Raw genomic sequence first — 14,602 nt, 5'->3', positions numbered from 1 at the left:
TTCTCAAAAATCCTCTCTGATCGGCGCAATCTTGTATTCTATCATTCTTGATGGCGAAGGTTTAATGTAAAGAATCGGTATCGGGTACCGAAAAGGAAGTATTGGGTACCGAAATCTTTTTTAAGTATTAGGTACCGAAAATTCAGCACATCACTAGCTGTTTTCTCGTACTTCTGGATTATGTTCCATTTTTGAGAGCAAACTTTTCGCTTATTCTCTAATTACCGGACCCGTTCCGAATTGTTAGGGAGAGAACCTAATAAAGATAAGAGAAACCAACCTAACCTCAAAATTAATCACTTCGACAACATGCAAATTTTTTTGAAACATATTACAAAATTAAAAAACCACACAAATAAGTTTACTTACGGGGTTGCGCGCAAACTGTAATCATTAGCAAGAGTTTCAATTCCCCCAGCCTTGGCAGCAGCAACATAGCATCCCTCATTGCCAAAATCGATTCCAATCACAGACATTTTCCCACGGTCTTATTTTTAACTGAAGCTGCAGAAGTCTTGTTGATGACTTTAACTCTAGAGTGGGCAACCAATCAGTACCGGTGATTATTCCAATTGCTGTTCTTTGATTTTCTTAATATTGCTGGCGGTAGTTTTCCTTTCCGCACAATGAGTCACAAATTCTATAATTTTTTGACAATAAAAGAAAGACCACTATAGAAACACTAGGAAATTTTCGATCGATCAACCAAAACGACGAGCCAATCGTCATCGAGGAAATTCCAGAAAAGTGATTGATTTACGACTTCTTCCAGAAGTTTCGAATCAACTTTCGACCAAATTTTTAATCTGCATACTATGCTTTAAAAAGTATCGCCTCAACCCGAACATGTGGGTTTTAAAAATATCACCGGACCAACTCGACCCCATTCAAAATAATTTCTACCATAGCTGTATTCGTACCAATCACTTTTCAAAGATATTCCCCAATGCAATCAAATACATCTTCCACTGTTAATGCTTAATTTCCACTTAAAGGAAATATACAGCGTACTTTTATTAATTTGTAATTCGTTTATTCGTGTACATATATTTTTCACTTAGTTCATTTACACACTCGTGAATATATATGTATATTCATTAGATTGTCCAGTTGTGATAATTTCTTTCACGTTTTCACAATTTTTCGATTCTAATAATATTCATTTCGTTTCCAATGCCCTGATATAATCGTTTGAATATGTACCTTTTTTATACAAATGATTTATCACTTCGAAAGTGGACGTGTTCTTTTCCAAAGATTGAAGTTACCACGATATTCCTATTCTTTCGCGTGTTTTCATGGAGTGTTAATCGCTAATTTCCACCTTCTCCTTTGATTATCGTAGGTTATGAAAATTTCCCCAGGGAATTTTTTGTTCTAGAAGTTTTTAGAAGCGCTGTAGATGGCGCTGGAACAGAGTTGCATCTATAAAGGTGTACGGACGCCCCGTTTTGCGTTCAACATATGCTATCAAATCACGCAGGGTTGCACGAAAAAAATTTGAATGGCTAAATGTTGGCTGGCGACCAACTTTGTTGAAAGCGATTAGTTGAAAGGCCTTTCAACCAAAGTAGAATGCAAAGATGAACAATGCAAACGCCTTTTTATTGCGACTATTTCGATATTTTTTTTTATATATTTTGAAACTTTTAGCCATTCAATTTTTTTTTCGTGCAACCCTGCGTGAGTTGAACGCAAAAGTTGCCTGAAAAAACGCCTCGTTCGAAAGCCCTCTATGAAGCCATGCTTCTTCTTATGAGCACGGTTACGACAAATTATCGCCTCTTTTCCTTTGCTTACATATCCACGTATACATAACTGCCCGTCTCCACAGGATAAAGTTTATATCTTGATACATATGTTACCGCAAAACTCCACAGGCAAACACCGATGGCCTACCAACTGTCATTTTGACGAGCAATGTGATCGCAAGTTTTTGTGTGTGGGCACTTTGATGTCTTGAAATAAGCATTTGCCGCATGACGCCACCAGACAACATTCTGTCAATTTCGGTGTTTAAAAACATTTAAATCTTTAAAAAACTTGCTGAATAATTTCCTAAAACGTAATCATAAATAATCCAATAAGGAACAGACTTTTATTTTGATTTAATATAAAAATTTAATCGATGTTACCACCAGCACGCTTTCTTTCAAATGAAAATATGGCTGTCAAACTATCGAATTGCCTGTAATAGATGTCAAGCAATAAGCGCTGACATATATTGCAGCACATGAGAAATAGGCGGTCTCCATTGGAAATATATTTTGTGACATAGTTTTCACTACATCAGTGTTTTCCTGTGGGATCAGGGCCTTAGAATATAAATAGCCGATAGAGACCGCTCATGAACGAAAGACACAAGATCACGCAAGAACAAAAGAGTGAAAAAAGTCGATTTTTTTAGCGGGTTCTACGCCATCTTGATTCACTGGAAAACGAGCGAAAAGTAAACAAAGCAAAGAAAACAACAAAAGCCAAAATTAGCCAAAATTATTGTCAGCCACTTTAAACGCACAATTTAGGTAAAATGATGCAATAAAATGCTTGAAAATGTGTTGTCATGTTGAATTAACTCTTCTTTACTTAAATAAACGTGTAAAATAGTGGTGCTTCTGATGTAAACAAACGCTCAGCTGACGAACCCGCTTTCGCAAACTTTTTTCTCAAAACCAGTTACAAATACAATGTCGCGTTCTTACGTGATCTTGTATTTTTGGTTCATGGAGACCGCTCATTGCTCTTCAAGAGCAATATATATCAGAGCTTATATCTTGCCATCTATTGCCGGCAATTTGGTAGTTTGACAGCTACATGTTCATTTGCATGAAAACTACGTGGCGGCAACATTATTGATATTTTAATATAAAAGCAAATATTGAACTGTTTTCGGTGAAAATATTTGTTATTATGTAATTGGATGTAAAATAGCCTATTTTCTAAATTTTTTAAGTGATTAAATCCGGCAAAAATACGTTTTAGAAGCTATCTCACAGATGCTTATATCAAGAAATAAAAAGCCCACACAAATATTGCCACTGATATAATTTATATCTAGCGACCAAAATGACAGCTGGACAGCAATAAATTTTATCCTATGGAGACGGCCAGTTAAAATGCACACTGGACTGCTCAGTCCGCTTAAAACCCATGAACCAAAAATACAAGATCACGTAAGAACGCGACGTTGTATTTGTAACTGGTTTTGAGAAAAAAGTTTGCGAAAGCGGGTTCGTCAGCTGAGCGTTTGTTTACATCACAAGCACCACTATTTTACACTTTTATTCAAGTAAATATAACGCAGTCTTTAAAATTACAAAGATGTCTTTTTATATTCTTCGATTTATTTCTTACTATTTTTCTGGCACGTCTCCTCGTTTTAGCTGTCACCGGAAGAAGAAGGATAAAATGGCTGCTTCTTTCGGTACAGAGTGTTTAGTGTATCTTATATCTACAAATGACAACTACTGGGTGATACATATAAACTTAAATAAATAATTAGTTTACAAGTGGGTAGGGAACATTACATCTCGGCCAATCTGACTTTATGATTGACCTCAATCAGCTGACAGTTCTTGTTGAGGTTGTGTGACCTATTGCCGTTGGTGACTGTAGAGGCTCGAGACGATTGTTAGTTGGTGAGCACCATTTACGAATTTTTATAGCTTCAATAACGCCGTCATATGGTAAATGTGTCAATTGGCAATTGTCTATATCCCTTATAACATAACGGTCATTCGGCAATACTTTGTGTATAATATAAGGGCCTCTATACTTCTGAATAAATTTCTTATTAGTTCCAACTGTGGTATCAACATGCCTAATTACTACAAAATCTCCTATCGAGTATGTCTTTGCGGGGACACTATTTTTTAAGAAGTGTTGTAATCCTGCGATCGCTCTATATTCCTAAGTGCGCTTTGTCGGGTTTTCTCAAGGTCCCTGGTCGTTTCATCCAACAGTTTGTCTTCAGTGCATTCCGTAAATTCATCTACAATGCAGCCCCGTTGGTTAACACCAAAAAGCAAATCACTTGGAGTGTGTTTGGTTGTACTATGGACAGTATTGTTTAGCGCATATTCTACTTGAGATAATTTCGCAGTAAAATCAGCATGGTCTATAGTCTCAGTAAGTTTACTCAACATTGTCTTAAGAACACGGTTGACTCTCTCAACTTGACCATTTGCCTGTGGTGATGCCACTGCAACCTTCACATGACCTATATTTCTTTTCAATAAAAAGTTACTGAACTCGAGGGAAGTAAAACAAGTGCCTCGGTCAGTTATAATACGTCGTGGGCGACTATAGTAGCTGAAATACTTGTCCAGTGAGCAACATACCTCTTATGTACTCGTAGAATTTACCGGATATAATTTGACGAATTTCGTGAATGCATCTATAGAAACTAGTATGTGTTTCCGCTTTGAGTTAATTGCTGGTAGAGGACCGAAGTGATCTAAATGGAGGGTGTCGAATGGTATTGGGTTTTTAGGAATGCTAAAAAGATTATGCTCATTGGAACGGGCTGGCGCAGAATATATAATGCACTTGATACAATTCTGAATAAATCTGCTGATTTTATCCCTCATATTTTCAAACCAATAAGTTTTGCGTATTTGATTGTAACATTTTTCAGTACCTAATTGACCGATTTTCTCGTGTGTTGTGCGAATTACATTTTCTTGCATCTCCAAAGGAACACAAAGCATTATCTTCCCCCCAATCCTACGACATACTAATCCGTCTACTAGTTCATATCCTACAACCTCCTCCTTCTCTAATTTACTCATAAGTACCCTGAGCTTCTCATCCCGATTCTGTGCGATTTGTATCTGAACATCCAAGTCATCCAAATCTACAGCGGCTATTAACTCACATTTATTCATATGACTTATCTGGCGTTCAGAGCTAGACAGCAGCTTCGATTCTACAGGGTAAGCGCACCGTGGACTTGCAAAGTCATTTGTTTCATATTTAAGAACTGAATTGATACTATCATATTCCTTTTCCAATAACGGACTTCTACTCAAAGCATCTACATGGCCAAGGTTGACTCCGACACGGTGCTGGATAGAGTAGTCAAAATTTTCTAACTCTAGCGCCCATCGGGCTATCCGAGGATTAATCTGTTTTTTGTTTAAGGTCATAGTCAACGAGTTACAATCTGTAATAATTTTAAATGGTACACCTTCTAAATATATTCTAAATCTGCGAAGAGCATAAATGATCGATAGTGTTTCCAGCTCGAAGCTGTGATACCTCGACTCAGCTGGTGTAGTTGTTTTGGAAAAATATGCAATTGGATGAAATTTGCCGTCGTCCTGTTTTTGTAACAAAACAGATCCAAAACCATGACTGCTAGCATCACAATGGAGTTGTGTTTCACGATTTCGGTCATATATTGCTAACAACGGTGCACTAACTAAACTATTTCTTAAGTCCCTAAATGCTGTTAAACAATCTTTCGAAAATATGAATTCGGCATCTTTGCGTAGCAAATCCAAAAGCGGCTTGGCAATTTTTGAAAAGGAAGGTACAAATTTTCGGAAGTAGGAAAACAAGCCAATACAAGAACGAAGCTCTTTTTGATTCTTCGGAATCGGGTAGTTTGCAATTGCTTTAATATGGGACTTCGATGGTTGTATTCCTGATGGAGTGACGATAACCTAGGTACTCAATTACGTTGTAACAAAACTTGCACTTCCCAAGCTTAAGCTCCAAATTTTTTTCATAAGCTCTCTTAAGAACTTTTCCTAGAGTCTTAATGTGACATTCAAGGTTGTTGGAAGCTATTAATATATCATCAATATATACAATGATTTCTCTTGCATCTATCAAGTCCCTAAAGATATTATACACGAATCTCTGAAAATTAGCTGGTGCATTCTTTAACCCAAATGGCATTCTAAGGTATTCGAATTGTCCGTGTGGCGTGACGAAAGATGTTAACGGAATAGAACTCTCATCCATTGCTAATTGATTAAACCCATCCTTCAAGTCCAAAAGCGTAAACCACTTTTTCCCTGACATATACTCAATACAATCATCTATTAAAGGCAACGGGAAATTGTCCCGAATCGTTTTCCTATTAAGAGCCCTATAATCAATGCACATACGCGTTTCTCCATTCTTTTTCTTTACCAAAACAATAGCAGAAGCATAAAGGGAGTTGCTGGGCCGTATGATTTGACGTTTAATTAGGTCATTAGTAATCCTTTGAACCTCTTCTTTGTCTCTGAAGGATAATCGTCTTGGCAAACAATAAAAAGGTGTATCGTCGGTTGTTCGGATGGTCATTTTATAGTCATAAGGTTTCTTCTCACTCAGTGTGGGAGACAAATATTCTCTAGCCAAAACTTCCGTTACGACGTCTCGTTCACATTCATTCAGACCGGGCCCTATATCTATTTCTGACCGAATTACACTCTCATCAATAGCACTTATTTCCCTCACTGCCAACTCAAACGAATCAGTTTCAATATCAAAATAGTTGTCCGCCTCTCCTAAGTTTTGTTTTTCATCATGTTTATGAACACATTTACCTGACACTTCATTTAATTCATGCTTATTAAGAACCGATTTATCACTACAGTCACCATCAACAGTTTTAATAATAATCGAATCAGATGTACAATTAGGTTTCAAACTATTTTTATTAACTTCATTTCTCTTAGTAGATACATTTTCCAAATATTTATTTTGCTGTACTTTGTTTTTAAATTCACCTTTACCTCCAGTCATTTTCCCTGCGGAACGTGTCGACGGCATTTGTTGAAATTTTCCCTTGTTACAAGGTTTATTTAATAAATAAAATGTTTAAATATTAGCGGGTAGCACCCCACACCTGAGGCTATAACGCAGTCTTTAAAATTACAAAGATGTCTTTTTATATTCTTCGATTTATTTCTTACTATTTTTCTAGCACGTCTCCTCGTTTTAGCTGTCACCGGAAGAAGAAGGATAAAATGGCTGCTTCTTTCGGTACAGAGTGTTTAGTGTATCTTATATATACAAATGACAACTACTGGGTGATACATATAAACTTAAATAAATAATTAGCTTACAAGTGGGTAGGGAACATTACATAAAGAAGAGTTAATTCAACATGACAACACATTTTAAAGCATTTTGTTGCATAATTTTACCTAAATTGTGCGTTTAAAGTGGCTGACAATGATTTTGGCTCATTTTGGTTTTCGTTGTTTTCTTTGCTTTGTTTACTTTTCGCTCGTTTTCCAGTGAAACAAGATGGCGTAGAACCCGCTCAAAAAATCGACTTTTTTCACTCTCTTGTTCTTACGTGATCTTGTGTCTTTCGTTCATGCTTAAAACCGGTTTTGTGGTGATAAGAGGGGGAACAGAGTTCGAGTTTACCTCGCTCATTTCATTCCGCGAAATCGAACATGTTTTCTATTTCATTTTGTTTGCATGTGCCACATGCACTAACTGAAACCAAGGCGCATCAATACAAGGTCAGGTTGATTGATCAGCTTATTGGATATTTTTGTCTCTTCACTAGTACAGGAGAATGTCATCCAAGACGAAGTGGCGCAACTTTAGGATGTCAACAAATCGAAATGACGAAAATTATCTCCTATTCCCTTTCGTTTTGACATCCTCCTGCACCAAAAAGCAATAACAAAATACACGGGACTTTTACTTATATACAATTGCCACCACCTTGTATGGATGCCCCTTGACTGAAACCTGTTTTCGGCCGACTGCACAGTCCAGTGTGCGTTCGAGTGGACTGCTGCAGGTTAGTGTGCTCAGGCTCTATAGGACTATTTTACAATAGGGCTGTTCAGGATGTTGTGGAAATGTTCTTGGATTTATTTATTTATTATTACTGAAGTCAATGAACAAAATATTCTTGCAGACTACATATGTTGGAGAGTATTACTAGTTTAATTACATTAAGGGTATTCATCAAACCTTATAAATGCATTGTAAACCGTATAACCACCTGCACGCCTCGACGAAAGAATGAATAATAGTCTTCAGTGAAGACAGAAAGATTAGTTATAGGGCATTCGCACGGGGCGATTTTACAGGCAACAAAAGTTGAATAAGTAGTTGAATGAGAAGTTGAAAGTGAAAAAGTTGCCATCCCTATTCAGACGAGGCGATTTTGGATTCAACACGAATCGTTATTTACATTATTGAAAATGAATTTAAATCGCAAAATTTTATTAATTGGCGTAAATTTGGTAAGCCAAGCGTTGGTAGAAGTGCTTTTAGCGAAGCTGAAAGATAAAATAAGAGTAAAAAAGTAAAAAAGAAAAAAAGTATGTATACAGAACAGTGTTGGCATTTTTGGTACAATTGTACTTGTTTGATACAGTTTCATTTACAATATACTTTCCTACTACGCAGTACTTTTTAGTAAAATTTTGTAATGAATACTAAAAATATATAGCTCTGAAAATTCACAGTTCGCCTGTTCGTATTTACCTTTGTAAGTTTTGAAAAATGGCTTGAACGAACCAGTATAACATAGCCTAGGCAAATTTTTAAAGAAACTTTTCGATACTAAGTTTTATTAAAACAAAATGTCAAAGTCAGCTTCATATAGAAACAAAGTCTTCTTTAGTTATAAGAAGAGATTTTCTTAAATATAATACCTTTACGGCACTCACATATGGACAAGGTTTTACTATTTATTTTATTATTCTTTAATTTTAATTATCTGTTTATAAACAATAATGTATTCTTTAAGAAAAAGTGTATAAACCCAAGATTAAATCTTTGCGAAACATCCAAAAACAAACATACTATCGTAAAAATTTCGAGCTTTATTAATATTCTTTAGTTTTTAGCCCATTCAATTTTAGTATAATAAATTGCGGCTAACAAATCGGCTGCCGGCTAAATCGAATTTTTTCCGGCTGTTTGTTGTCGCAACCGGCTAAATCTAGCCGGAAAACGGCTAAAATGGCAACGCTGCTTGCTATCATCCTCACATATGTTCATGAGAGTATACCAACGAAGGATGAGTTAATACAAGGAGATAGCAAGACCACAAAACTACTCTAGAAAATTAAATTAATTGTACACAAACATATGTACATACACAAACATATGTACATACGTACAAATATATATAAAACCATTCAAACATATGTACATACATGAAAACATTGCTGTCCATAAGTACATACATATGCCCATCAGTACATCAACGAAGCCCGCTTGCTTCATCATAAATATATCCATACTAACATATATATATATGTATGAATGGATGTAGTTACGCGAAGTCCGCTTGCATCATTTATACATATGTGACCTGGTCTACGGAAAGGGGGCTTAGGTGTCAAGAAATCAATTTTCACTTTTTGGTTGATTCGGATGGAAGATGAGATGCTTTTTCACGTGGTGAAAAGCAGAAAATCCTAACTTGCTTAGAAGTGTACTAAAAATGTAGAGAAAGAAGAGTAAAAATACGACAAAATATAATTTATTGGTAATGAACAAAATACATTGAATTATAAGCTATAAAGACATGATTATACACTAGAAAAACGTATTATGGGCCAAAAATAATAATGCTGAGTAGTTTATGTATTTTTCTTTGTTGTCGTTTTCCTTGAGATCTTTTTACGTGTTGATCCTGAGGAAGATGGACCTGGTTCCTCGTCTGGTTTGAGAACATCTTCACTAGTTTTTGCCTTCCGTTTCTTCGATGGCAAATCTTTCGGCAATGGAGCCACAATATATTGTGTTTCCTATTAAAAGAAAAAATACTGAATTTAATCTCAACGTTTGATACAACTATAAAATGAGAAAATAATGAGCTACTTACCACGGCAGACATCGCAGAGATCATCCGCTGGTTTCATAACTGTAACATGGGGTATGTATTTGGACCATATCCGTCGAAAACTGCAATTACTCATCTTCAATTCGTCATGACTGAGTGAAGAAATGTATTTTCGATAAACTGAGGACTTCGTCTCGCTGGATGGCAGTTTCATTATCCGAAAATCCTTAAATTTTGGGAGTCGTCCGGGCAGTGGAAGAGCCATTAAATCGGCTATAGACTCGATGAATTTAACAGCTTTTTCGATGTCAGCCGGTTTAAATGACTTTGGATGTGTACTCGGTTTATTTGCCAGTCCGTGTTGGCGCACTGTTACACCCTGTGCGTGAAAATGACGTACTAAATTTTCGTAACGCTTCGTCGTACAGGCATGTACAAAAAGGAAAAACGAACGACAAACAGGTACTCTGTAGAAGGTAAATTGAATTCTCTGCCTCATAACTTCTGTATCCTGTCTCTGTCCATATTTCTTCCGCCCAGCAAGCTTTGCGTATACACTTTCTAGCTTTTCGTTACTCATAATTCCAGCTTCGATGTGACTTAGTATCACTAAATCAAGTTCATTTTTCGACATCTCTAAACAATTGTTCCGCGTACTCTCGATCATTTCCCGTGGTATCAGTGTATGGCATTCATTATTACAACAATCTTTTGACAGAAATTTTGTTACCAGCTCCTCCTCCTTTACATCAACAACATACAGGTCCATCTTAACAAAAGTTTGTTCGGTATCATCTTCTGCCTGAGATACACATACTTCGTCTTCATCATCATCGCTCTCTTCATAGTTTTCATCATCGTTTTCGTCATCCTTTTCATGGAAATATTGTCCGTATACGGCACTGAACTCCTCATCAACACTCATGTTTCATTTCATGCGAAATGCGAAGACGATAATCAACAGAAACAGTAAACGTCACTTCTTCAGTGTTACTTTTTTAAATGTTCCACACTAGCAACTTACACGATGAACTATAATAATATTCCGACCAACAACAACACTTACTGGACCAACAACAACACTTACTGGACCAACAACAACACTTACTGGACGTCCGGCGCGGAGAACAATTAACGAGATAATGAGAAACTGACGAAACGAGTTGCTTACTTTTAACAGCTTTTTCACAGAAAACTAGTTTTCGCACGTAAGCTCCCTTTTCGTAGACCAGGTCACATATATTGCTTGGTAGCGGCAGTGCTGAAATGCGCAATGAGTTCGTTCATACATACATATATATGTATACATATATATATGGATGTATATACATACGTGCATTCAAACATACATATATACATATGTAGGTACTCGTACCCGCCATGCGTCGCTTGATTTCTTTTTTCCCCTTCCCTATACTACCTATATCTTCCTTCTCAATCATGTAACGTTTTCAGTTTTAAAAATTTCACTCTCCATTTTTGCGATACCGCCGCCTAAAAAGTTTCACTTCAAAAAATCAGCAAACGAGTCGGCCGCATGTTTCACTGACGTAGCTGTGAATTCCTTATAAAAAACTGTTTTGGGTATGCTTGAGGATTTTCTTTTGGAATTATTGTAGCGCCAAAAAATTTTCGGATTATCCCTTACCTCCAGTTCACAGCTTAGCAATATTAGAATTGAAGATGTCAAAACAACCTGCTACTTCGTTATCGCCAAACAGAACTTGCCAATCAAACTCACTAATAGCTGAGTCTAATACTGTTTTCAGACAGAAAATTAATTGAGTCAATTAAGTTTTTAATTAAGTATTAGATTTTTGTGTTTCACACACAATCAGCTGCTCGATTAACGAGTGGCTGTCAGCTGTCTTAAAAGAATTTTTGTTTATTTACAATAAATTGGTAAAATGGAAAACAATAAGTGTTTAAGCGAACTTTTTCTTGCGTATACTGCAAATATACAAGTTTTGCAGTCAGTGCTGGCTAGCTACGCAAGTTCAATGGCCTTATATAAAAAGAGAAAAGAAAAAAACTTCATCATTTTGCAACATTTGCGAAGACAGCAGCTATTGCTTTACGGGTTACTGCAGAGAAAAGCTACTCAGAGATCCCTCTGGAAATTGGTAAATCAAATTATAAGTAATCAGTTCTTGTCCTTTTATAAATGGTACTTCCTCTATTACAGAATCGGCAGTCTTCTTTCTGGGAAGTCAATTGCAATTGCAACGATGACCATTTCTTTAAGACGCACTTCCGCATGAACCGCGCTAGTTTCAAAACACTCTGTGATTTCCTCAAAAACCTGCACAAAGCCGACACAAACTGGCGCAACGCGATTCCATTGCAAAAACGCGTTGCGATAGCTCTATTTACGCTGGGATCGTCTGGAGAGTACGAGTGGTTTCCGAACTATTTGGTGTTGGAATATCGACCGTGTGCACAATCTTGTGGGAGTTTTGCGAGGAAGTCTGGCAAGCTTTGTCAGCGCAATATATAAAGAAATTACCACCGACTCCACAAACTTTAAACGACTGTGTTGATGGTTTTGACCGTCTCAGCTTTCCCCAATGCCTTGGAGCAATTGGTAAGAAAGTTAAAACTGCAACTAATTTATATAAAAACAAAGATATACGTACATACATATGTATATATTCAGATGGGTGCCACATCGAAGTTAGGCCGAATCCAGCCGATGCAACCGACTACCACAACTATAAGGATGGTATTATATTGTTCTACTAGCTGTAGTGGATTATAGGTTATTTAACTTTCATTCTGTTGTTTTTTTCTAAAAAGCATGTATTAATTATTTCTATATATGTTCAGATATCGGTTTTTATATGTGAACATTGGTGCTCCTGGACGATGCAATGATTCGCAGATATATAATGCATCGTTAATGAAGCGAGTAATGGAGGAGAACGAATTACTGAAGGTCAGTAAGAAAGAAATAGGTGGAGTACAAATGCCTATATGCATTATTGGAGATTCTGCGTTTCGGTTTTCCACTTCCTTAATGAAGCCATACGCGTTTTCAATGGACTTAACTGAAACACAAAAACTCTGTAATTATAAGCTTTCAAAGTGCAGAAGAGTAGTTGAGAATGCATTTGGCCACTTGAAAGGACGATTCCGTCGTGTTGGAAAAGGTTTAGACAACCGAATTGGGAAGGCACCCATCATTATTAGAGCCTGCTGCGTCTTGCACCACTATTTAAATGAAATGAACGACACTATAAATGACATGTGGTTGGAGAGATTGGAAGAAGTGAACAGAAATCTCGAAAATCCTGAATATGTTACTATAGTTGGAGACAATCAACCCTCAGCTGAAGAAATAAGGCAAGGACTATGCAATTATTTTAGTGAGTACAATTTTTATTTGTTCATTTAATTCATTTTCATTTTTTTTTTTATTTACAGTGAATCAAACAAATGACCTCGTGTTGTTTGTTTTTAAATATTAGTAATGTTTTTCGAGCTAAATTTCTTTTGTTATTTATCTATAAAAATACCATCCAAGCTTTAACCAAAACCTTAAAAATCACTTGGGGGATTCACAACGGTGTCGTAAGTGTCGTATTGTTGTATGTCGTAAACTTTAAACGCCTAAGAAATATATTAAAAAGGTTCGCAAAGTACCATCAAAGTCATATTATGAATTTTCGCAGTGTTAAAAAATAGTTGGTTGTGGTTTTAACTTCTCTAAGCATTTATTTAAGCTTTTAAAGTTTACAACAATATGACACTTACGACACCGTTGTGAATCTAAGGTTTTGGTTAAAGCTTGGACGGTATTTTTATAGATAAATAACAAAATAAATTTAGCTCGAAAAACATTACTAATATTTAAAAAAAAAATAATCAACACGTGGTCATTGGGTTGAGGCACTGTATATACTTTTTGTTAGTTAATAACTGCACTTGAGTCATAGGCAAAAAAAGTGATTTTTCCGGTTTTCGAAATTAGCCTCCGAAATCGAGATATGGGCCTTCGAAATTCGAAATAGGTCCTTTGGTAAAAAATTATATTAAATTATTGCATGTATGTAAATAACTAAAATCCTAGAAATATAGGCGCAGTCCTCCTTTTATTTAAATGGTATATAAATTTTTTTGTGCAGACCTATATTACAGGTGCTATAAGGGGTCAAAGTTCAGGTCTTCGAAAAATTAATTTCCTTATATTGCAAACAATTTTGAACTGATTTAAAAAAAAAATTATATTGTTGTAAAGGTGATTAAAAAACATATTTTAAACAAAAAAATTATTAACCGATTTTTAGAAATATGCATATCAGAAGAAAGAAGATTTAATCACCTTTACAACGATACCAATTGTTTAAAAATCGGTTAGTCATTTTTTTGCTTAAAATATTTTTTTTATAAAGGTATTTTTTCATTTAAATGTGTTTTTTCTAAAATTTTTGTATACGAAGTGTACAAATATGCATATCGAAAGAAAGCGGAAAGCGAAAGATATAATAAATTTTACAACGATGTGAATCTTTTCAAAATCGGTTCAAAATTGTCTGAAATATTAAGTATTTCATTTTTAGAAGATCTGACCTTTGACCCGTTATAGCACCTGTAATATAAGTTTTCACAAAAAGAATTATATACCATATAAATGAGAGCAAAAGGCGGACCATGTCTGCATTTTTACTTTTTTTGCTTTTTACATGCAATAATTAAAAATAATTTTTTACCAAAGGTCCAATTTCGAACTTCGAAGGCCCATATCTCGATTTCGAAGGCTAACTTCGAAAAATGGAGAATTAACTTTTTTTACTTATATTCAACAATTTTATAATGAGCTCGAGGCCATTTTTTTAAATG

The 14,602-nt window shown here is 35.7% G+C and overlaps 1 protein-coding gene and 1 long non-coding RNA gene across 3 annotated transcripts; both read right to left on the bottom strand.

Moving 5' to 3' along the window:
• Positions 1-237: 237 nt before the first annotated feature.
• On the bottom strand, positions 238-1,417 carry LOC118754607. 2 transcript variants are annotated; one of them, XR_004994920.1, is made up of 3 exons: positions 1,204-1,417; positions 370-640; positions 238-256 (listed from the first exon to the last, which is right to left on the bottom strand). It is a non-coding gene; the product is annotated as an uncharacterized LOC118754607 (long non-coding RNA). The 2 variants fall into 2 exon arrangements; XR_004994921.1 differs by lacking the exon at positions 238-256 and adding an exon at positions 264-280.
• An 8,243-nt stretch (positions 1,418-9,660) lies between these two features.
• On the bottom strand, positions 9,661-10,550 carry LOC118754606. The gene is made up of 2 exons (XM_036489495.1): positions 9,806-10,550; positions 9,661-9,728 (listed from the first exon to the last, which is right to left on the bottom strand). The coding sequence occupies exons 1-2, from the start codon at positions 10,530-10,532 to the stop codon at positions 9,661-9,663; spliced, it is 795 nt and encodes a 264-aa protein (XP_036345388.1). The 5' UTR covers positions 10,533-10,550.
• Positions 10,551-14,602: the final 4,052 nt, after the last annotated feature.

Source organism: Rhagoletis pomonella, unplaced genomic scaffold (genome assembly GCF_013731165.1).
Source record: "Rhagoletis pomonella isolate Grant_MI unplaced genomic scaffold, Rhpom_1.0 Rhpom_scaffold_04189, whole genome shotgun sequence".
NCBI classification, from domain to species: Eukaryota; Metazoa; Arthropoda; class Insecta; order Diptera; family Tephritidae; genus Rhagoletis; species Rhagoletis pomonella.
The sequence above is the reverse complement of the archived record's forward strand: the minus strand, read 5'-3'. Positions and strand labels throughout refer to the sequence as shown.